Source organism: Pocillopora damicornis, chromosome 9 (genome assembly GCF_964200805.1).
Source record: "Pocillopora damicornis chromosome 9, jaPocDami1.2, whole genome shotgun sequence".
Classification (NCBI taxonomy): Eukaryota; Metazoa; Cnidaria; class Anthozoa; order Scleractinia; family Pocilloporidae; genus Pocillopora; species Pocillopora damicornis.
In genome coordinates this window covers 796,680-821,113 of record NC_142678.1, presented here as the reverse complement: position 1 = coordinate 821,113, position 24,434 = coordinate 796,680, and the positions used below count along the sequence as shown (strand labels likewise).

The following is a 24,434-nucleotide window of genomic DNA, read 5'->3' as shown; positions in this document are numbered from 1 at the left end:
TTTTATTCAACACACATTTCGTATACTTTGGAATAATTTTAAGCGTTGTAATATTTTTCTGCGAGAAATCTTTGTTTCATAACAATATCTTCCAAGCACTGATTAAAACGATGAACATTTTACTCTACACAATAAATCATAGTCTTTCCTCTATAGCGGAAACAAATAGCACGATCTTCAAGGCTCAATGTTAATCTTCGCTTTCGTATCCATCTTTTAGTCCTTCTGAAAATTTATCAATGACGTTCATCGCGGTATCTGAAATGTAGTTTATCTTTAAAATTCACAGCTGTCGCACAAATTCGCTAAACTGAGCGTGGTCGGGTAATTATTCGAATGCTTAAGATTTTTTTTTTCAATGACAAAACAACTCATTTGAGATGAGCTGTCGGAAGCATGACTTTCAAGTTTTCCGTCGTCCTTGGTCTCTCGGACTTGTTTTCCAAAATTTGATCAAAACATTTCCTCAAGGGTTGGAAAATGGAAATTTCTTTTCAGTTTCTACTGCAACGAGAAATGTGAGGCGTACTTTAGTCACTTAGTAAAATAAATGAGAAAACATATTTAAGAAAAAACAACAACAACAAAAACGCTCTTCGATAACTTAACTGGCAAAAAAAAAAGGTAGCGGTAATTCTTATCTTACTAAATTACTCAATTATTCCGCCAGTCAAATAAGTATGCAGAGCTCGTTTTAAATAACCCTTTAAGATAAAGCACACTTTCTGCATATTGGATAAATCCTATTCCCACGAAAAGAGAAAAAACCATTTTTAGTTACAATTGTGACTAATCTTTTGGTTCGAAAAAAATGATCCGTGGCTCGCGACGACTTGCGTAGCTTTTGTAGTGATAAGTGAGCTACACGTAACGGTTTTAGTATAACGGTGGACAAGCTTTCAGTTTTTGACGTGAAACGATGTAACTCGATATCAACAATTAAAATGAAATATGGACGATGAACTCAGCTTCAGATTTTGAGAACGTTTTTTATTCAACACTATTTTTCTTTTCTTTTCTTCTTTTCGATTTTTACTACAACATTTCTTAGACGGATGTAAAAAAGGGTTCCATGATTACATAACAGACCCAGTTGTGATTGCTTCACATAGGTCGTGCGAATGGTATGTCGGTGAACGACATCAGTGACGCTTGTGAAAGCTGAAGCCATATCTTAAAATCAAAATTTAAAGAATAGAGAAGTAGTTTCTATTACTCTAACCATTCCCTTTTGTTTCTTTAGGTGACATTTTCATTGTGTAATTTTCAAAACTTGTGAAATCCCCATCTTGAATGAAAACACAACAGCTTTACGAGGCCTTAGAAAAACGGGCCCAAGCTGGCCTTAGAAACAAAGGCACAAGAGATACTCAAAAATCTGCGTTTGAATTCCTTCTTCCGCGTGAAAACTATGTCAAATCTCCCAAAATCCATTTAATTTCCGTAATTTTACTGTTTTTGTGCGTCAGAAACACATTATAATGTTACGTCATGCTGTATGCCTCACAGCAACGTATGCTGGGAAAGATATGCCAAGAAGGAATCTCATTTCGTAACACTTACATAACTGTAAGTGAATTGGTATTTTGATGTTTGATGGATCACACATCACCTAAATGTTAGATTCCTGAAAATTTAGTAAAACTGCTCAGAAATTTCTTCACCACAGGCTCTGATCAAATGCATTATTTATCTTTAAGCGCTCTGAAGTATTAATCGTCAATAGATATCGTCCTTGGCGAGCTTGAATTGAAATTTTATGACTGATACTGAAGGAGGAAGATAGCCCCTTTGATTAATGAGTTTGTTGAATTGAAAAAAGATGTGTTCTTTGCACAGTGACGTTCAAGTGACATAACCATGATATGATGGCCTTTTAGTCAGTTTAAGAGACCTTGACAGACAACTACTTCCCAATAAAATTAAATAAGAACGAAAAAAGGGCCACTCCATTGAGTCATTGATGCCACATTAAAGGGAAGGGGGAAGAGGGCGTGGAAGTGGTGATTCTCGAAATTTTTTGATGCTGTTTGAATCTTAGCCATGTTTTAAGTATGCGTATGTACTCAAGGGAGTAAATCACACCCTCCACCCCCGAGAAGAGGGCGTTCAGGGGAAAACAAGGTGATAAGAACACAGGAAATTTTAAATGTTTGTTTTATTTCATCAAAGTAACACATTTTATTGTTTCCTTCGCATTGAAGGTAATTTTGCACATCTCAACAAACGATTCTACCAAATCGTGACCATAGCCTTAAACTTGTTGGTTTTGTGGTCGATTTGTGAGAGTAGCACCCTAGGGTTAAGTTCAAATTGGCGACAAACATGTGCGACACGGAAATGTCCACGAAAAGAAAATGTCGTCAATCTCACGTCATTATGCACCATTAATTTCAGTGCGTCAAGTTGTGAATACTGTTCACAAGAATTAATTTCTTGGAAACAAAAGATTTTTTTAGTTCCTCTTCCCAGTGTTTTACCCAAGGCATACTTTCATAGGGTTATCACACTGAATGGGATTAATGACTAGAACTTTTAAAGCTAGAGAGAGTGCAAGGAGTTCCTATAACGTCAAATGTTGTTGTCATGGCAACGAATTGAAAAATATCTACACACCCTTTTTTTTTCTGAGAAAAAAGCTACCGTGATTCTGATACTCTTCTTCTGTCGGGAAAAACGCACAGCAGCAATGAAAGACGAGGTTTTTCGAAAAATGGTGTAGAAGCAGAAGAAAGATACACGCACGCTAACAGCTTTATAGCTTTTTCAATAAAAAAGGCCCAAAACAGCAATTGTATAAATTTGGAAGCAACAAAGTACTTCACAAAGGATTTTTTATTGTGATATTTTGCTGATAACTTGAATCAAAATGTCGCACTCAAAGTCGAAATCCCCAAAGGATCAAAACGTTTCGTCTTACAAGAGGTGTCTGGCTATAGGAAAAGTCCGCTGGCGTGGATCTTTGGCGGAACAGGGGGAGGTGGACGGTGGGGGGGGGGGGGCATAAATCCCTATGCCAAAGTATCTACGAGGTTATCAGAAATGGAAGGCATTCAATATTCACCTGATTTCACGTTTATTTACTTCACCTGTGTCAATGTTTAAAGTCTAAATATCAAATTTTATTAACGTCAAATCGCTCAATTGATTTTTACGAAAGTTAGTGCTTCCTACAGTTCCTTAGATACCGCCTTATCGTATCATTTTTCCTCGTGCCTGCATTTTCTTCTTCAAGGCACGAAATTCTTCGGATGTGTACTGCTTTTTGACTGGTTCCTGAAAGTTAGCAAACAAAAGGAATTAAAAAGAACTCTGGCATCTTTATCATCAAATAGTGTCTTTTTACCTTTTTTCGTTTGCGATAATTGAAATTACTTGTGAAGGTTCACGCGTGTTCCTTTTGCATCATTTGTATTGATAACCAATTCAATTTCAGATACTATTGATCCGGGCAGATTTCTATTACGCATCGTTCTCAATTGTTTCGCAAATTTTTGCGTCATTGGTATTTTCGCTTGAATTAAAAGACTTAAACCTTACCTTTGAACATAACTCTTGTTAGTCGTTCATTTGACGGTAGTCGCAATTTTAAGACACTCGGTAAAAAATTGAAATTTTATATCTGTATATATTTATCGAGCAATGGCTAAATGCCGAATTATTCGTCGTGAATTCCCTGAAGTTGGCTCTACAAATCAGGGATAACTTATTTTAAAAAGAATAAAAAACAGGGGCAAGGGAGCTCAAATTGTTTTATCTGCAATAAAGTGGACGAGATATAATTCTTAAGACAAATGATCGTTGTATCAATGTTGAAGATTTCCCTCTCTCTGAAACTCAAACCCAACTTGAAATTTTATTAACAATTTTTTAGATGTTATTTTAGTTAAAACAGGATCTTTCGATTGACTGAGGTACTACAAGCACCCTGATTGGTCAAAAACCTATTGTTTGTTGATAAAAGGGGTAAGTTTCTAAAGAAATTGTGGTGCTACGTCGGTGGGAGAGTATATCAGGTAATTTAGTGTTGACAACTGAGTTGAAAACGTAACTTGGCCACCGTAAAGGGTAACGCTCGAAACGTCAGCTTTTTTTACCCTTTACGATGGCCAATTTACGTGTTCAACTCAGTTGTTAACGCTAAATTACCTGCTATTGTTTGTTGCACCGGTATAAACCCATAGAAAAGTGCAACATTTGGTTTTTTTGCTTTTAATTTTAATTCATAAATGCAATAGACCGCATTTTCTATCGGTTTACTGGCGTAATAATCAAGTTGGGATGTTAGGAGAACACGACAAAGTGTGTAAATCACTCGGCTGCGGCTTGTGATTCTACGCAATTCTTTGCGTGGGTGATTGCACCGGTAAGCCGATAGAAAGTGCGGTATATTGCATAATAAGCGGTTTAAATGTATATTTTCATCAATACCTTTCTATCGGAGCGCTTTTGGTCTCTTCTTTTCTTTTCACTGAAAGAAAATATCGAATAACAAGTGCAGGAATGAGATGTTTAATTAAGGAAAGCTTTGTATCAAGAGTTAGCTGTAAAAGAATCATTTTCTGAAGTGATCTATCATTGCCCCGCCCTCCCTCCCACGCATTTGTAAATTGTTTCTCTATGCCTTGATCCTCACTTATCTTGAAATAGTCAGCTCCAAACTTTTAATCACACTTTCAGAATTTCGTCCTTTGAAGGCAGCTGAGTATATCGCGTCTGATGCTCATGTACGTCTTAACCAACAACTGCTTGATGAAGATTTCCTATCTCACAAATAAAGACCGACAATTCTTCAAGTTCTTAGGGTTTTTTTAGCTACTCACTGTTTGCTAAGTAATCCAATTGGATGTTAATGCAATTCGTTGTTAAAAATAAAACAATGTTTCTTTAAAAATAAAAATCAGGCTACGTGCTCGACTAATATCAAAAGTAAACAGTCGGATTGAAAGCATAATACGTAAGCCTGGATCTGCGCCAACGGCAAACGCTAAAAATGAACTCTGATTTACAACGATCCCCAGATCAAGCCTGAGGTAAAGAACAAAAACCCTAGGCCTTTTGTTCAGCACTTCTGTGAATATAATCGATTTAATGAACAAAAGAGTGAAGATAAACCGCCAGAAACTCTATTTTGCCGTTTTTGTAAATAAGTCGCGCTTTCTATAGAATTGTGAGGATTCCAGAAAAATTTGATAATCGCATTAAAAAAAAGATTGATGGTTTTCCCAACGTCGTCTAAGAAAGTCTTCCTGTAATTTTATACAGGAATTAAGGTTAACTCAGGAAAAACGTAAATGCAAAACTTCCGAAAACATTTCATTACCGCGCGTGACTCTAAAGATCATGTTCCGGTGTTTTGAAAGCTGATTAACAAAAGCTGAGAATAAGGAGCTGAGTTTATCGAGTAAAGTTTCTATATCACTAACTTGTCAAAGAAATAATAGTTGTTAACCCTTTAACTCCCAAGATCTGATTTTTAGTTCTCCCTTTTTAGCTTCAACTCATTCCCTTGTAAATTAGTTACGAGAATTTGGTGATAGGTCAAGATAACACTGAACTTCTACCTGTCTAAATTTGAGTTTTCTCATTACTTGCTTGCTCGATAATGCATGGATATTACAGGGAGAAGATACATGTTGATCACTTTTGGGAGTTAAAGGGTTAAAGAGTTATGAAGACTGACTAAAGCTTTCTTCGGCAGCTTATGCGTGGTCATCAGACATGACAGAGCCACATTAATGCAAGTGAAGACAGGCGGCCAACATTTGAACCGAACCTGAATGAACTCGACAAACCATAATATGAAGAGAGTAAAAGCCATCTTTCCTAGAGTGATTCTGCTGGAGTTACTTCCTGAAAGTTCCTTTTTGAATCCCTTTTCACAGTTTCTTTTGCGATACGCTTTTTTCCAGAACACCATTGCACAAATGGCATATCAGTACAAAAGTAAAAATTGACTTATCGGTCGATAAATATGTGTTATTGACCAAGCATGACATCAGTATGCTGGATATTGTCCGAGTTCTTTACTTCTTCGCGTTTTAATGGACTGGGACGATGGGTCGATTAAAACGAAAAAAAAAGGAAGGAGGCTAGTGACCAGCCATTTTGATCGAACAAGCTTGGTCAATAAACGATTCTCTAAATAGCACAAGTATTTCTGAGGTGGTTAACTCTTATTTGAAATGAAATAGAGAAATCCCACGTTTTCTCAAGACTCAATGATGACTTGTTTATTTTCGAGCCCTGGAAGCCAACAGTGATGGCTGGTACTCGTTTATGTTTTCTATAAATGAACTGTCTTCTTCTTGTCGACATTGTCCACGAATTACGAACTTTGTATTCCCGCCTCACGGAGGATCAAAGCGGGCGTTCCCGAGCGGGCAAGATGGGTTCATGGGCTTGTGGGCCACTTGGCCCGAGTGCAGAACTTCGCCTTATATTTTATTCATATATTGAATTCTATACTTATTTTGTTTTGTTATCTCACCTCGAGGTGGCCTCCTTATCCTTGTAACTAACTTCACCTCTCATTTCCAGAATGGTTTCGCTCTGTCTAGCCGGCTGCCCTTCTAACAAAAATGTGGCTTTGATTGTTTTCCATCTTCCTCCCTTAGCTAATGGTTTTTTGATCAGGGGCAGTAGGGTGCTTCTTCTCCTCAGCGCCTTCGATGTTTCTTTATTAGGCGCCGCTTCAGCACGATCGAGCAGATATTTGAACAATGGTATCTCGTTGAACTTCTCCACTCGTAACCTCAGCTTTGTGAGGACAACTCGATACAGTAGCGCCAGTGTTTCCGGGCTGCGCCGCGCTACAAGCCGCTGAAAGCTTGCTTTGTCCAACTCATACACCTCTAACGCCTCGACACACTCTACGCTCGCACAGTACTCTGGGATATCAAGAACCGACTCACGTCACCAATGATGTCATCGGGCCCAATTAAGGAGGCTTGTATTTCACGGCGCCGTAACCTGTCTTCCAAGGCAGTAAATCCGTACTCCAATCTTCTTCGTCGTTTTTCAATAACAGTCAAAGGCCTAACCAAATCTTCTAGTGCGTTTAGTTCAGTCTTTCCTTCTTCTCTTTCTTCTTCTTCTATTTCTCCGTGGTTTCGTTCCTTTTTCTTCTTCCTCTTTTTAGGTGCAAAAGCTTCGAACTGTTCTTTGCACTTTCTGGGGTCAGATAATACCTTAGCCGCACCTTTAGCGATGAAATAGACCGCATTACACGGCGAGCCCTGCTTCACTAACCGATTTCCAAACTGGATTTTGTGCATTTTAAGGTTTTCAATCAAGAGAGCTTTTAGTGCTGTTGGCCATGAAGCAAACAGTGGGCAAGCCAAAGCAAAGGCAGACTTCTCTTTCCATTCAATGTTATACGCATAAAAAGCCCTCTTGAACAATTCCTCATTGATAACAATCAATTCCGTCATCTCATCGGCGATCACGGTGGCATTTCGTTCCTTCTTGTCGCTCATTAGAACCATCTCACCAAAACTCTTTCCACTTTTCAGATTTCCTAGCTCATTTCCAAAGTACGCTACTCTTTCCTGGGCGCCGCGGACTGCACCCATGTCATGATGATGGTGGTAATCGGTGTGATGATCATCTTCCTTTCTGGCGTAAATTGACACTGCACCCTTAAGAATGACGTAGAAACTGCCAGAGAGTAATCGCATATTCAGATCATATTTTATTTCAAAGCAATAAATGCAAGTTCATAAACTATTCAACTGATGGATAGCGCGGAGCAGATAATAGAAGTAAATCAATGAACATACCCCTTATTTGATGGTTTAACATATTTTTAGCAGATATTTTCCGTTACGTTGTATTTTCCAAGGGGCGAGAAAAAACACGAGCAATGAGCCGGAAGAGCCCTGAGAACGACCCTGAAGAGTACTCACCAGTTTCCCTTCTCTCCCTGTCGTACGATGACATGATCTTTCTTTACTTTGATCAACTGCACATGTTTTATCAAGTTGACTTAAGTCTCTGTTAAAAAGGAACAAATAGTCTTAACCCCAACTCAAAATCGGAGCGTCTAGAGTACATTCTTCAAACAGATAACCATATAAATGTATACTTCTTACTAACCGAGTTAAATGTCCGTACTGTAAGTTACGGATCCAGTTTCTTACGCTCGTATTTATGCATATTAGCCGTCAAGGAGGTTCCGTAATTTACAGTATATACCCAGAAAACGGTATAAGATATAAGATATAAGGAAAATTTTTATCTTGGTAATCCATGGGAGTTAAAGAAATTTTGTCCGTACCAAATCACAAAGAAAACGGGTTCATTTCCAGCTGAAAAAACTAAATCAGATCTATGTAAAAAGAGTCTGTTGAGAGTGTGAGCACAGCCATACATTTACCATCTTCCAGGTTTTTAAACAAACTACTCCTGTGTCGAATCCATGGAAGAATACGCTGTATGTCGTCGATGCTTCTCTCTTCTGGTCTTCTACAGAGTAACTCCTCGGACAACTGCAATGTGGCTTGTAACAGAGGGTCGTTCGACATGACGAGAGTACTACAATAAAAGGATTTCTGACTCGACCAGCGTTAGGCCTTTTACGTCATAAAGATACCAGTCGAATTGCGCGCGCAACATGCATACCTTCCATACAGTTTTGCGGGTGAAAATTAGCCTTGGTGCGCCCGCTGGAATAGTCGCTATTTCTGTTTACATTTCAAAGTGGATGAAAACAAAGTACTATCATTCGACTCACGGTGTAATTACTTCACATGTGGATCGGGACCTTCTGACTGCTTACCGCTGGTCTTTCTCGGGACGTGAGGTTGATTGGTTGCTTTTCAACGACTGTGATGCGGATTTCGCTGAAGCCTTCCCTCTGCATATTCACAAAGCTTTACTCTCGGAGAAAGATGACGGAGGGGAGGGTGAAGTGCGATCGTTTTGATGCAGACCTCAAGGATTGCCTTTCTAAATTAGTACCCTCACCCTCCCCTATAAAAGCCACTCATGAAGGCTATTAAGGTACAAGAAAGGTATAGCTATAAGTCTTAGCCCTAGTAATAAACTTTATGACCAACCTAGGCCGAATTAATTGAAGACATTAGATTTTTCCACCATAAAATGAATTAGAAACTAAAATATGACTAAAAATATAAAATTCAAGGAAAGTAAGTTTTTTTCCTTGTTTTCCTTGCTTTGCCACAGAAAATTGTTAATACTTACCCAGTCTTTCCTCATCAAATAAAAGACATTAACTCCGCTTTTTTCTCCAGTACGTCAAAGTGAGTTGAGTTTGACCTCTGATATGGGTTGCGTAAAGTTTCGGAAATTGCGCAAGTAAGTGACGTGTCTCAATGTCGCTTCAAGTTCATGTCAGACATGTCGAGTACCTACTGTTTTGAGATTCCCAAAAGCCAGATATACCCTGATTAGCTGCCTGCTCTTGACCCAGAAAACGAAATAAAATCGCGTGCATTTTTATAATTTCATTTCGTTCAAATCGAGTTTTTGGCAGCTAAAGTATTACAAAGTGCAGGCCTCGGCGAGTGTAATTTAATTAACACGTGTTTAGGTGAAAAGTTCGATACTGTAAATATTCTCAGCATACTTTAAGGAGGTTGTTTTACTAAGTATCATTATTCTAAGCCAATTATTTTTTTTTAGTCCTGGTGGCAGAAAGTGATCACAATTTAAACCTGTGTTATTTCATATCCACATATTTATTGATTTTTTTTTTTATAGAAGCGTTTGAGGGCTTTAAACCAGCGAACGGCAAATAGCACGAATTTGTTGTACGCTTTATTCGCAGTTTTTACAGCATTCATTTCAATGGCAAATGGAAAACGACAAAAAATATATCCGATTAACTCAATATCTTATACAATAAATCACATAATTAAAGATATATTTTTTTTACATTAAACGCAACAACCATTACAGTCCTTAAACCCTGGTTTAAAAAAAGGTTAAAAGCGATTAATATCAAAAAATAACCACACCATGGTGAGTCATAACACACTACATCGGTGGTGGAGCCAGGTTGCCAATTGAAGTTACAGTGTTTTTATCTAAAAAATTTCTCACGTTATTTTAGGAAGACTTTTGCACTTACTATGACAGCTTCTTGCCTTAAACTCATGCACTTTTCATGACACTTCTTCCGGTCTACAGCGTCTGGTAATAAATTACACACACGCGCTGCTGTTCATTAAAAATAACAAATCCTAAAGTATTCACTCCGCTCGGGTTACAGACTGAATAGATTATTTATAGCAAGCCTCACGCGGGTGAAGAGAGAATATGGAGCCATTTGAACAGAAGGAAGGTGTTTCGCTCAAACCGGTTGTTAGAAGAACTGCGAATATGAAATGCTTGATAATTTTATCTGTTTTGTTATTCACTTTCCTTGTGATTTCAATCGTTTTCATCGCGCTACACCTGACGGAAAGATCCGGAACTTCGCGGCCTGAACAGCAGTGCAGCTCAACTTCACAGAAATACTGTGGATCAAAATCGTGCCTCTTCACTGCCCAAGGTAAGATTTATTGTATTTCAGGACATGAAAATCACGTCTTCGACAACGCAGAATTGCTTGTTACTTTTCACGTAAATTACTCCCCAAGTAGCTCTAGAAAAGCTCTCGAGATAATTCTCCGTGCGGAAAATTGAGTGATTCACAATTGATGTTATCGACTACTTATCTATGGAGGAATTTTGGCCTTGAACTTTGTCTGTTAAATGTTTATCTTGATTTAAATTTAATTAAACATGTTTTGAGGTCATATGTCTTTTTTTTTTTAAAAAATCGCGTTTGGTAATTTCTTGTTGAAACCTATCGATGCGGGTGTTAAAACTGTAAGAGTTCAAAACCTCTCGCTGTTTAATACGTATTTAACAGTCGGTGAGTCATTTTGATTTGAAATGTGTACATAACCAGCAGTACTCACAGTATGAAGAAAGCAATTTCTGCTCTTGCGTTTAGCGGTAAAAACCACATATTTTTCTCTCGTACAATGAAGCGATGAAGCGCGCTTTTCATTGGTTATTTAATATTCTCCCAGAGAGTTGGAAAACACGAGAAAAACTTGTAAATATAAATTTGAAAGGCGAGTGACCTACAAATATTGTGAATGTTATCCTAACATCCCAAGTGAGTTACTACCCTGCTGTGATGTTTTTTCTTTTTAGAAATAAGAATTAGCTTATTGGTATTAGAAAAATTATATATTTTTGACCAATCAGAGTGCGCATAGTTTCTCAGCTATGTTAAAAGGCAATATACCTTGCACTTTCTGTAGATTTATCACGCGGAATTTTGCCAGAAAACGAGTGAAACTTGTAAAACACGAGTTCCTCTTTTGACTCCTTAGAGCAACTATCGATAAACCGATCGAGGGCGCCGTCAAGTAATTCTTTAAATAACCACGGCTTTCACAGATACGAGAAATGACGGCTTGACCATTCACGCCAGACAATTGAACTTTTCAGTCCAAACGGACATGTTTTTTTGTTCTTTGTCCTTTTTTTTTTGTTTTTTTGTTGTTGTTTTTTTGAGACAATATAATATAAGTATTTATTCTCGTTTTACTTACTCCAATGGCTAGTACAGCTAATACATTCAGAAAAATAACCCCTATCTCCTGTAGCCTGTGAAACAGGCGTAGTTTTATTTTATCTGAGTATTATTGCAATCGGTGGTAAGCACGAAGCGAGTGCGAGGCAAGTGCGAGGTGAGCGATGCAAAAAAAAGAAGCTTGTCCTTCACGGTTTACTGACCGGACTTTTCTTTTCTTCTTGTAAAGATGCCTTTAAACAGCTGAATCAGAGCGTTGATCCTTGTGAGGATTTTTACGAGTATGTGTGCGGCGGATGGGAAAACGAGAACCCTTTAGGAGATAGTGAGACGTTTGTTACTGGCCTTACATTGGCTAGAGAGAGAAGCTACAATACACTCAGGGCCGCTTTAGAAAATGCCAACAGAAACTACTTACAAGTAAGTTAAATTGTGGGCTGTTTTTCTTCCCTCGTTGTGGTCTTTTCTGCTGACCAAGGCATATCACGTTCATTTCCAGAATGAAGCTGTTATGAAGACACTGGGTTTCTTCAACGCCTGCAATAACACAGTGGCTGTCGAGGCTCTAGGAGATGATCCGCTCAAGAAGTTGATTGACCAAATGGGGGGATGGAACGTGACTGGTAACATGACACCCTTGTCATTGATGAGCATCACAGAGAGGATTGCTAAAGTGACTAGAGAATTGTTCATCAAACCTTTTGTTGACATTGGAGTGTCTGTAGATCCTCATAACTCCAACAAACACATTCTGCAGGTCAGTTGTTATCTCTAACGCTCTTGAAAGAAAAGTATGCTTAATCTAAAGGAATATTAAGTCATAACTTACCACTTTTGACATTCCTAAGAGTGACCTAATTTCTAACCGGTCGGGAGCGGTCTTTTGACGCGTTAAAAATCTGACAATGGAGGCTGCCATTTTGTAAAAAAATAACTTAGTAGCCTGGCCGCACAATTCACTAACGGCTGCTGCTTTGGTTATTGCGAAAAGTAGTAAAAACAAAATCATTATTCGAGCTAAGATCGAAACACTTTTCGAACAATTTCAAATAAGAATGGAAATTCACGCGAGTGGATTTTGAGTAAAAGAACAAATTTTTATCAGAAATCATTCGATTGAGTGATAATGATATGGAGATTAGGAGATTATCCTAAGGAAGGGAACCTGCCCTATCTTCATAATTTGATATAAATCTATTGTAGTTTCGTGAGGGACAACTTGGTATGGTTAAATCCTATTACGCGAAGAGTACAACCGAACATCAAGCTGTAAGTACACGCATGCGTAATCAAAGAAACCCTTAAGGTTAGTGTACAGTTATTATCAGATCTCTCGTTGGACATTGCGCACACATTGTGAGGACATTCAACGACGTTCACTGTCTTCTAAATGGTTGTAGTTGCTGCAAAGATGACTTCGCGTTGCTTTTTATGCTACTACTACAAAGCGCTCTTAAATTTGGGGATTTGGTTTTAATTAATCTTTTAATACTTCTTTGAAAAGAATTTTTGATTCTCCGAGTGCCAAACGAGCCAGAGCTATGGAGTCAATTAAAGAACGATTGAGTTTTTCATTCTTATTAAATCCATTCTTAAGGTTTTGAGCACTAATATGTTAGTACCAAGGAATATTAAACAAGATTGGGACTTGTTGTATGTGACTTTTTGAATTCGCGTTCTGTATGCGATAAACAGCTCATTATTAGAATAAAAAAGCTTGTCTGTTAAACTTCCTCGCTGCCCGTGAGAGGTATAGATTCTCTTTATCTGATCACTGACGTAGTATTCTTTTGGGTTTCAGGGCCGGGAAGCCTATAAAAAGTATATGAAAAAAATAGCCAAGTTTCTCGGTGGAGGCCCTGACTCAGACGAAGAAATGATGAAAGTGTTTGACCTGGAAACTGAATTGGCAAAGGTAAGAAAAATAATTCATATTTGAACTGTTGTTGGTTGCCATTATATCTGGGATATTTCCGTACACTGAGCCCTTATTTTGTTGGATTCAATAATTTATTGAGCGCATATTAACTCATTATCCATTTATTCCCCAACATTAGAATGTATAGTCTCCACACTTTTCTCTTTTTATTTCCTGGAGAATTGATAAGGAGAATTTCTCAAACATTCAAGAGCTTCTTCATTTTGCGATCATTTCTTTTGTTTTCACTACCTTAACGTTTTATTCAGAGGTGGTGCAGTAAGGATAAGGTAGATGGCAGTCACCCTCAGGGGTTAAATGGTTGACTGATTCAGCCATTTTTTTTTTCGCTTAAAATATAGTTGGATAAATCGCTAGATGGAAGCTCCATAATAGAAACTTTGCAGAGAGAAATGCCTGCTGGAATAGCTACCTTTGAGCTAAGGACAACATTGCAGCGATTCAGCTCCGCATCAAAATTAAAAGTAAGTTGACGATAACAGAATCACGCTAATTTGGATCGACACCTTTTTGCATCGGGAAGAATGCCTGAACATCTTTAACTTGGCTATTTTTGTTCGCACACTTGCCAATCAGCTTTCATAAGATCGGGTTAAGACTTTCTGCCTCAGTGTTATTTTGTGGCTATACTCTGAGGCAAAAACATGAATATTCTGGAAGCATATCCCGTAATCCATGTTTTTTTCTATTGTGTAGCTACATTTGTCGATGTTTCCGATGCTAAAGCAAAGGTCACCCGCTTGCCTAAGAGCGATTATATCTATAACAATTGCCTTGCTTGATAGCCTATTGACATTTCTGTTCTCTAACTAATTCAACCCTCATAACTTTCCTTATTGCTACTGCGTTTTCATTATCAATAATTTTTTTTCGTTATTTGTTAAAACGTTTTCCAGCCTTCCTCATTATCGCGCGTGTTGTTCGCTTCGCGCGAGTCGTAGCATGCGAGGAAGGTGCAAGTAGCACGATAGTGAACATAACGCGTGGCCTATATCACTTTATTCCTTGTCTTTTGAATAAAGATGTTATTGTGTTTCCTCATTTGAATTTCTTTCTGTGTTTTTCCCCTCGTTATTCAGCTCGAAAACCTTGTGGACTTGGTAAATGCAGTTTTTAAAAAACAGGGTCGGAAATTCAAGAAAGACGAGTTAATTGTCGCGTATCCCATAGATTTTTACGTCAGAATTTTCAAGTTTTACGAGGAAAAAACAAGAACGTAAGTGTTTGGGATTTTATCTTGTTCAGCATTTATTACATCATTCAGAAAACCGCGAAACGGAAAATGTTGTCCATGTTGGATTAATTAATTTACATATGGTAGTCATTTTACTTCACGTAATTACATTTTGTGTTAACTGACTATGCAGCTGAAACTTGCGATAAAGATGAGCAATTCGTGAAATACAGACGGTGCGGTTTAAACCTATGAAATTGCTTGCGGATTGCTTACAAAGAGAGAAAAAAAATTTTGGGATGAAGTATGAAAGGTAGTTCATCAGTACTATGCACAGTCGTTGAATGGAGAGAGATTTGGTGATTAAGGTGTCACGAGCGAAAGACAAAGAAGAAACGTGAGCTTCCCACGAAGCTTGGAACCTCAGACCTTTTGTTTTCGCGGTCGGATGTGGTATCAACTTGATAAACTTTAATGTCACCCACCAACGAAGCTTCGTTAATAGCTTAGTGTCCATCAAATACAAATCCATCATCTTGATAGCTTAAATTTCAACAAATAAGAGCTGTGTAGAGTTGTAGATTGAAAAGGTTAAATATTGCATCACGAAATATTAAAAGAGCGGTTAATTATCCCTCACCAGCCGAACTTTTCCAGCGGTTTGCAATACTTGTAACTTGTAACGTGACGGAAGAGCGCTCAATGTTTCCTAGTAAAGTATTGAGCGAAATTTTGGAGGTGAGTTATCGCTATCTCATGACGCGAATTTACGCTCCCCACGGTGACTTCTACGTACACGGCTGAAATTCATTTACAGCCGAAATAACGTATCGACACCGAAATGCCAACGTTTTTTATTTAGTCGAACGTAAGGGGGAATTTGTTTACTTGATAAGGTCTATCTTAATTCGAACTGAGTGTGACCTATCAGATTTTTGGCGTCTCAACTTGGAAATTCCTTTCGTGACCCTTTGAGGTAAGAATACATTTACATTTTCCTGATTTCTTTCATCATTTAAATTTGCATGCAGGGATCCCTTGGTTGTTGTTAATTACATCATTTGGACTGTTATCAATAACTTTATCGAAACAATGCCGCGAAAATACCGAGAGGCCCGGGACGAGTATGTGACCGCCATGTCAGGAAACAGCACCAGATACCGCTGGAAAGATTGCATTGACAGAATGCAGCCAGTATTTGGAATGCCGCTGGGCTTGCTGTTTGTGGACGTAGCATTCGATGAAAAAAGCAAGGAAACGGTAAAAAGGATAACTCAGAAAGTTAACCCCAGTATTAAAGTATTACCACAATATCCAGAAATGAGAGAAGTTAGTTGTCTGCGCATGCGTGACGGCAGAGATGCGATGACTTCGCAATAGCATGACGTCAACAAGGAATTTAAAACTCGTAAAGAAAATGTTCCACTGAATAAGTTGCCCTCTTCCGTATGTTTCTGATATTTATTCTATACTATTTAATACTACAGATATTATCCTAGTCTTTCTGTCATTTGTTACAATGATGTAGTTGTTACTTCTTCCAGATAACGCAAATGACCAGACTCATAAAGGATGAGTTTTTCAAGAGTGTTGATGCTCTTCCTTGGATGTCAGACGAAACGAAGGCAAAGGCGAAAGAGAAGGTTAGAGGTTATTAAAGTTGTAGGATCTAGGTCACGAATTAGTTTTAAATTGTGAAGCTCGTCATTTCCAAGTAATCCGGGGATTGCTTTAGTTTTGCTTTACTTCGCTGTGTGATTAGTTCAGGAGACCTGCGTCACTTTTTCATCCAATCAGATGCAAAGCTAAAACCGATCACGAATTGATCGTCCCCCTTTTTCCCGCGCTTTAGGCAGTTCGGTTGTGTTCCACTAAGATGAAGATATTTTTACACGGTTCGGAAGCATGATGTAAAGAGTGACTCAACTCAACTCAATTTTCCCAGTTAACACTCTCACACTCCTTTTTTCAAGGTACTAGTCTTTTTCCTTTGCAGGCCAATGCTATTGCCGAAGACATAGGTTACCCAAGCTACATCAAAGACCCGTCAAAGCTAGCTGCTACGCTTAAAGGTGTAAGTTGTTCTTGATCAAACTGGAGTCCGAGTTATGCTTTGAATATACCTGATATTATGTTTCAGAAAAAGCTTCGACAGGCTCTAATACATATCAACAACTTTTATGTAATTTAAACAAAAGTGTAATTGAGAAAAAAAAAGTGTTTTCTCAGATGACAAAAACCTTTTCGTTGGATACAGAGTGTCAACTGGCGAGACCTCTTTTTGACTCCGACCGCTGTACCTTTTTTTTTTTTTTTTTACAGCTGAAGGTTGGCGATAACCTATTTGAGAACACCGTTAGTGCCATGGCTTTTGCCGCTAACCAATCATACAGTTTATTGGACAAACCTGTGGACAGAGACGAGTGAGACTTCGTTACATTATGAATAAGCTAACAATGATATCCCTTGCGTAGTCATAGGGTGTGGCCAATTTAAAATTTCCTCTGACGTCATCGCTGCATAGTCAAATGAAAACGCTAGAATAACTGGGACCATCTACCGGAAATACGTATATTGAACGAGTTTATGGTTAGTTGTAAGTGGAATTACAACAGAACCTTCATCTAGAAGGGACACTCGCAGGAATAGAAAAAAGTGTCCCAGGAATAGTGCTGGAGGTAACAGGTACATTGGAGGTAACAGGTACAAAGGTTATTCAGTGTAACCTCCATTCGAGGGACATTTTCGGTACTTGAAAAAAAATCTTCTAAGACGGAGGAGTCGTCTCAAAAGATAAATTCCCTATTAGTATTTGGGCCTTAAACGGTTTTGTCTTCCTTTGATTCCCGGCAGGTGGTTCCTCGGCCCCTCGCAAGTAAATGGTTACTATTCACCAAGACAAAACCGCATTGGTAAGCCTCACTGCAAAAAAGCATGATCAACAAATAGGCAAATAAATAGGGAAGTTACGCAAGAGCCTTTTCTACCCGGTTGGACGAACTTCGGTTGTTACCTCTGCAAAACACATGCAGTTTTATTACAAACTGAATGAGCACTAAAAGTTTGTGACATAAACAAAATACCGAAGCATGATGAAGATACTTTTAGGCTGTATCTGTACGCTGTAAGCATACAATGATATTATTTGATTTTGTTCTTTGATGTTCCAGTGTTCCTGGCGGCCATTTTACAACCCCCTTTTTACAATCCGGATTACCCAAAGTAAGTAAAACAATAACGACAAACAAACCAAAAGGAACCTCTTAACCTTCTTGAAGAATCGAATCTGACCAAATACAACTGACCTCAATCTTTACCTAAGTCTTTACTTAAGGTAATTAGTCAATCCTCAATTAAATCTTTATTATCTCAAATTGCTTTGGCTTTGTTTTACTTCGCTCTGTGATTGGTCCAGAAAAAGTGCCACTCTCTCAACCAATCAGATGCAAAGCCAAAACCAGTCGCCCCTTGGTCACTCGCTTCTCATTGGCTCGTTATGATATTTGCATTGTTCTGATTGGCTGTTGTCATGATTTTGGTTTTAGTTTATTTAACGAGAATTAATCGAAAAGCGCTCAACTCCAGCAAGGGTAGTATTCACGTGCCTTAAACTTGCCTAAGACAGTGCTTTTAATAAAGTGACCCCAGGAATGATTCTTTATCAACACACGCTTTCCTGTTGATAAATTGTTTTTTTTTTCTTCAGGTACTTAAATTATGGAGGGATCGGTATGGTGATTGGACATGAAATAATACATGGATTTGACAACAATGGTAAGCGTAAGATTAAGAAAACTAAATCCCAAAAATTGTTTGGAAAATGCTGATCAGAAGCTGGCTGCACGACCGAGAAAGATGAAGCCGGAGACTCTTCTATTCTGATTAATTAACGAGATCATTTTTCCCGCTGAGGTTGCACGTTTTCATCGCACAAAAATTAAAACAAAAAAAAAAAAAGGCTTGTGTTCGTTTTAGTTTGGGACTTTTTGGGGAATGGTTTTTACTCGTTAGTAAAAATATGACCAATATCCGTAAAAATATGACCGATATCCATATTGACCTCACATCCGGTCGATAACGCGTATCTACATCTACATGATATTTAGTTTGACTAGAACGTTTAAACAAATGAGTTTTTCATATTTTTCAGGAAAATTTTTCGATAAGGATGGTAACATAAAAAACTGGTGGTCCATCGTCTCTCATTTAGGTTTTAGTAAAAGGACAGAGTGTTTTGCTAAACAGTATTCACAGTACGAAGTTTATGGTAAAAAGGTAAACTAATTTTGCTCTTCTTTTGAACATTGCATAACAAGCGCTAGATTTAGCGTGAGTCATCTACCCATGCAAGCGCGAGCGAAATTTCATGCGCGCATGACGTTTCTGCTCTTTCTTGTGCATGTGACGTTTTTGAAGCGACAGAGCTGTTTAAAATCTGGTCAAACCACATTAGAAAAATTAGTTTGGCGAAAAGCATCGAGACTTGTGCGTATCGATGCTGGTATTTCGGGATAAGTGTTCTACACGTGATTCCTAACTCTCACATCAGCGAGAAAGTGGAAACTTCAGAAAGCCCACAGATTGTTTTGTATTCTTAACCCAGGTCCAACCTACCGAAATGAGCTACAGAGTAAGACGAACTTATTATATATTTACTTTTTTATTTTTTATCTGCAGATAAATGGAAATATGACAAAGAACGAGAACATCGCCGACAACGGAGGGATTAAACTGGCATACAAAGTACGAATATTCCATAATTTTGAATTCAAAGCGAACCTAAAATAACCCGGCTAATCTTGAAATAAATATATTCCATTTTGTATTTGTTCCCTCTCAGGCGTATGAGGCACTTGTCCAAAAAGAAGGAACCGAGGGGGCTCTGCCAGGACTGGGACTAACAGAAGAACAATTGTTTTTTGTGGGTTTCGCGCGGGTTTGTACACCACAGTTAAACTCTTTACGCACTATTACAACAGAGCTTAGCTGAGGAATCGAGTCTTGTTACAATTTTTTTTTACCACAAGATCAAAATTTCCCTTTGGGCTACGCCACAAACTAAGTTGGCTGCAACAGACTTGAGAGGAGGAAGCTGCAGTGGTGAGATCGCACGCCTCCGTCCGCAAAGGCCTGGGTTCGATTCCCGAACCTGACGTTACATATGAAGCCAGTTATTATTTAAAGATGGCTCTTGCCCTTAATCCAAAGTTTTGTTCACATTCTTTGGTTGTTCTTGCTACACACGAACAAAAACTCCAAATTCCGAAACTCTCAAGGAAAACCGTTTTTTTTAATCAAGCGAGAAAGCATGCCCCCAACAAACGAATGTTCTTGTATAGTTTTTAAGCTTTACATTTATTCATTTTTAGCCGTGGTGTAGTATCTTCAGGAAGAAAGCAGCGCATCTTCAACTTGAAACTGATAAACACACGTTTTCTAAATACAGGTAATAACATTTGTCAGTGTGTCAGAACAAGGGGAATCCCACCGGAATCAAGCTGATATCCCGGCCACCACTGTGCCAGGAATTCCGACAGAAATCCCGTCAGGGATCGCGCCGGAATCCTGCTTGAGATTGTGTTGTGAATCCCGCCTCGGATCGCACCCGGAATAGTCCCCAAATTTCCCCCCCGGGTCGTGCTGGGAATCCTGTTTAGAATCGTTCCTGAGATCCGTTCAGGATCGCGCCTGTGATCACGCCTGGGTTCTCACCTAGGTTCCCGCCAAGAGCCCTGCTTGCGATCGTTTCAGGGTTACTATCCGGGATTGCGCCGGGAATCCAGCCTTAAGTCTCGTCCGGGATTGCGCTGTAAATCACGCCAGGAATCCACTTTAGTATGGTGCCTGTTATCCCATAGGGATAAGGGAAAATACTATAGTAATAATAGGATACTAACACTACTACTGATAATAATAATGATAATAGTGATAAGTAATAATAGAAGATAATAGGAGCCGTTATAGCGCCTGATGACCTACTGGAATTTCTCTGGATTTTGCTGCAATTTAGTCGGGTGCTGGCCAGATTCGTGCCCATATAAACTAGTATTATTCGTCGTTCTTCTTACAGAATTATTGGCACGCTCCATAACTATGACAAGTTCGCAGAGGTTTTCAGCTGCAAGCCAGGATCTGCCATGAACCCCCAGAACAAATGCACCTTGTGGTAATCAAGGTACGATTGAACCCAGCCTTTTACTCGATATAATCGTGGTAACATCAGAGCGCACTGCAAACTAGAGCTGACGAGCAATATATTGGTATGGTTCGGATTGTCAAGTGCTGATGCAAATTAGGCCTGAGCCCGTAGTCTCATTCATACCAGGACAGTGCCATCAGTACCAATTCTGTAACCATGGAACTATTGATTGAATGGTATCCTTACGTAGAATAATGATAACTTTCTTTTGTTAATAATAATCCGGTCTTTCAAATATTTCTTCTATTATTCCTTTGGATGGTGAAATCGTGACATTGCTATACTGAGGGTCCCAACCTATCCGCGTTTTTGAAAATACACTATAAATTTCCACATTTTGTGTCGTACTTGAATGTGAGATTTATGAAAAGCAGTTATTGAATCTTAGTGTTTGAGGAAGGAACAGCTGCTTTTCCATTTAACAAATAAGTCTCACGAGCATTTTATTTGAACAAACATAGCCATAGCGTATAGAGTACAATTACCTCACAGTATTAAATTAGGCATATTGTACTTTGAAGGCTGTCGAAAAAACTGCTTTCATTGTTTAAACGGTAAACTCTTTGAGTGCCTCTCAATCGCAAGTAATAAGGTATAATGTTTAAACTTAGGATTACTAAGAAATGGTTGATGTTTAAGACAAAAGATTTCTCTTTATTTATCTTCCATAAACATATTCATGTAAATAAAGTTCACTTATTCTTGGAGACATGAACTTATTTATTTTCCTTTGGCTGCATTCCTTTTTCTTCTCAAAAGTGTATTATTTGAAAACGCTTGCAATATGTTTTGGTACGATATCTGCACAGCGCCATACTTCATGATACAGAAAGTTCTTAGACAAAGAAAAGATGGCGAAAACAATAGATCACCTTTGAGACCACAGCCTTATTTTACAATAGTATGGGACTTTGCAGAAATCTTGCCCGCGATGTTTTTTTTAGGATTATAAAAATACTATTGGATTTTATTTGCACAAAAAGTAAAACAAACTTTCTATCTTCAAGTCTTTACTGTCCTACCGCGGAAGAAATTACGACTCACGCGGAGCTATCAAAGCTGTCTTGCCCTACAAATAAAAAGTGAAATAACTTTCCCGGTGGCACAATAAATCAATGATAAAAAAAAATCTACACATTGTCTGTATTTGTAGAGATTCACACACAAAGAGCCCAGTCAAACAGCAAATGAAACATAAACCAACCAAACCCAGCTAGAATCCGTAAAAGTCTCGTTCAAACCGTCAGTTTCTACGATGTCAAACACTTTGTTTCTAGCACGCATTATTGTTGTTCTTATCGAAGGATCTCTAATCTGCATCGGGAATGCCTTCACAATTTTTGTTTTCTGGAACCAGAAGCAGAGTTTAAAACGCGCGTGTTACCTCCTTCTAAACCTTGCACTTGCTGATTTTCTTGTAGGAGCAACAGAGATGATCGTCATAGTAACAGACTATTCCTCGGCGTAACTTATCCTTTACTGATGGAAGTTTGGCATCTGCCGTTGCAGCCCCTTTATCAAACATCTCAGTCTTTACTTTGGCAGTAATCTCGCTGGAGCGAGCTTGTGCGGCGTTGTGGCCTTTTCGTCACCGGACTGCAGGAAATCGAGCGTTTTCAGCATTAGTGCGATCTGGTTTTCTGGTTTTTGTATAACAACAGTGAATTTGTTAGCAGTACATAGGCTTATAGAAGAATTGAGTTCTTTTTACGTGTTGACATCTACAGTTTTCATCCCCTTATGTGTGGTGTTAGCGTCATACATTAAGATACGAACGAAGTTGAGAACCGGTCTTTCTGTGTGCGCAGATCAAGATATTCACAACAGAAAACTCACTGAACGGAACATCAAATTGTCAAAGATTCTGTTTATTGTGATAGGGTTATCGTTTTTGTTTTGGATGCCAGCAGTTACGATATATTTCATAATACCTTTCTGTAACGAATGCAGTCCATAAAAGGATCTTGTAATGTTGATTGTAACAGTCTTGCACATGGCAAATTCTCTCGTCAATCCAATTGTGTATAGTTTTAGAATGACTGTGTTTAAGTTGGCACTGAAGAAATTGTTCAAAAAAGGAGACTGACTTTGATAGTATGTCTTTGAGCCATTCAGGAACCTTGCCAGAAAATTCCTTTGGATCTGGGATCGCGCTGGAAAACTACAATTTCCATGAATATGTCGGGAAATTTTCGAAATGAATACAGAAGTTAGGATTGAAAATGAGCACTAAGAAGTAAAGTTGACCGCCTACTTCAATACAACTGCTGAATTACAACAAAAGTGAAACCCAAATTTAATTTGGGTATATTTATTTCATCTCAAGGAGATTTTCGAGGTGAACAATTGATTCTTTAAAACAAAAAAATATCAATAGCGTCTAGAGCAGATAAGTTCGCTGTTTTATGGTTGTTCAATAATATGATCTAGCGAGAGGATAACTCACTTGTACGGAGATTATAATTTGTTTCAAAGAATGCTTGATCAATGTTTCCCTGTCTGCCTTGATGAGGGAGTGCCACCTTTCGTTTATTTTGATTGACTAAGTCACCATTCTTTTCCCGAATAAGTTTAGAAAAATGCTCTTTGATCTCTGATTTAAACCACGGCATCCTGAAGCTGTAAACCATGGGATTTACGAAGGAGTTCCCGTATTGCATGAACTTGACGAAACGTAGAACATTATGAGTTCTTTTACTCAAGTTGAATGAACTCCAAGGGTAATAATTTGTGTAATCGAAAGCTAGAGCCACAACAATCGAGGGAAACCAACAGATGAGGGAAAGAACTGTTACAATCAACAACGTTTTTGTTAATTCCTTGTTTTGCTGTGCTCGCCTAAGCTCGTTGACTCCTTCGGGAATGTTATGGCGTGTCTGCAGGTGTGTCAGTAGATATCCCATACAAATAAGAATCAACACCACTAGAAAGAAAACAGTCGCAACCATTGCAGTTATTTTGCTAGTTTCAGGAGTGACCGTTAATAATGTGAGGTAAAAAACGGAGACAAATCCAGCAGTAATCCACACAAACACGAAACTGTAGGTATATGTTCTGTTTCTCAGTGCTAGATGTTGGAAAGGCCAACGAATGGCATAGAGACGCTCGTAAGCTATCACTAGTAAATTGAGTAGCGAGGATGCCCCACAAAACACGTCCCAGCTTGTGAAAGTGATAAATTCCCATCGCTGTATATCATTTTCATAATAACCTCCAGCTACATCTCGTACTTCACAGCTGAGGAAATATGAACTGCTGATGGCCACTAACAGATCAGCGAGAGCCAAATTTACAAGGAGATATGAAGCTCGTTTTAGCTTCGCTCGGTGTTTCCAGAAAACGAAGATTGTAAAACTATTTCCTACAAAAATTGATATGACTTCAAGGGAATAAACCGAACAAAATATAACCACTGCAAAAATTTCCATTTTTGCTTGAAATTGGTATTCGTTTCACAATTTGCTTTAGCAATATTCACATGTACACCCTCTCAGTTTACTGTCTCTCTCTTCATTTATCATTACCAAGTATAAATGTCAGATATCTAATAATTAGCAAGTCAAACCAA

At 38.4% G+C, this 24,434-nt stretch overlaps 2 protein-coding genes, 1 non-coding gene and 1 pseudogene across 4 annotated transcripts; 2 read left to right on the top strand and 2 right to left on the bottom strand.

Annotated features, from left to right (window-relative positions):
• Positions 1 to 3,044: 3,044 nt before the first annotated feature.
• LOC113685749 (uncharacterized) lies at positions 3,045 to 9,559 on the bottom strand. Its single transcript, XR_016179630.1, has 5 exons — positions 8,378 to 9,559; positions 7,908 to 7,995; positions 6,491 to 7,659; positions 4,432 to 4,471; positions 3,045 to 3,276 (listed from the first exon to the last, which is right to left on the bottom strand). It is a non-coding gene; the product is annotated as an uncharacterized LOC113685749 (transcript).
• A 585-nt stretch (positions 9,560 to 10,144) lies between these two features.
• Positions 10,145 to 23,340, top strand: LOC113685706 (endothelin-converting enzyme 1). 2 transcript variants are annotated; one of them, XM_089183440.1, is made up of 20 exons: positions 10,145 to 10,516; positions 11,784 to 11,974; positions 12,054 to 12,311; positions 12,758 to 12,823; positions 13,356 to 13,469; positions 13,835 to 13,957; positions 14,573 to 14,709; positions 15,699 to 15,927; positions 16,212 to 16,310; positions 16,664 to 16,741; positions 16,990 to 17,090; positions 17,521 to 17,579; positions 17,838 to 17,889; positions 18,374 to 18,441; positions 18,818 to 18,942; positions 19,345 to 19,410; positions 19,508 to 19,603; positions 20,037 to 20,113; positions 20,738 to 20,842; positions 22,288 to 23,340. In XM_089183440.1, the coding sequence occupies exons 1-19, from the start codon at positions 10,282 to 10,284 to the stop codon at positions 20,835 to 20,837; spliced, it is 2,274 nt and encodes a 757-aa protein (XP_089039566.1). In that variant the 5' UTR covers positions 10,145 to 10,281; the 3' UTR covers positions 20,838 to 20,842; positions 22,288 to 23,340. The 2 variants fall into 2 exon arrangements, with proteins under 2 accessions (XP_089039566.1, XP_089039564.1); XM_089183438.1 differs by lacking the exon at positions 22,288 to 23,340 and having other exon boundaries at positions 10,146 to 10,516; positions 20,738 to 21,573.
• Positions 22,005 to 22,952, top strand: LOC113685707 (uncharacterized; annotated as a pseudogene).
• Positions 23,293 to 24,389, bottom strand: LOC149039539 (trace amine-associated receptor 1-like). The gene has a single exon (XM_089183441.1). It carries the CDS (start codon positions 24,292 to 24,294, stop codon positions 23,293 to 23,295), a length of 1,002 nt encoding a protein of 333 aa, XP_089039567.1. The 5' UTR covers positions 24,295 to 24,389.
• Positions 24,390 to 24,434: the final 45 nt, after the last annotated feature.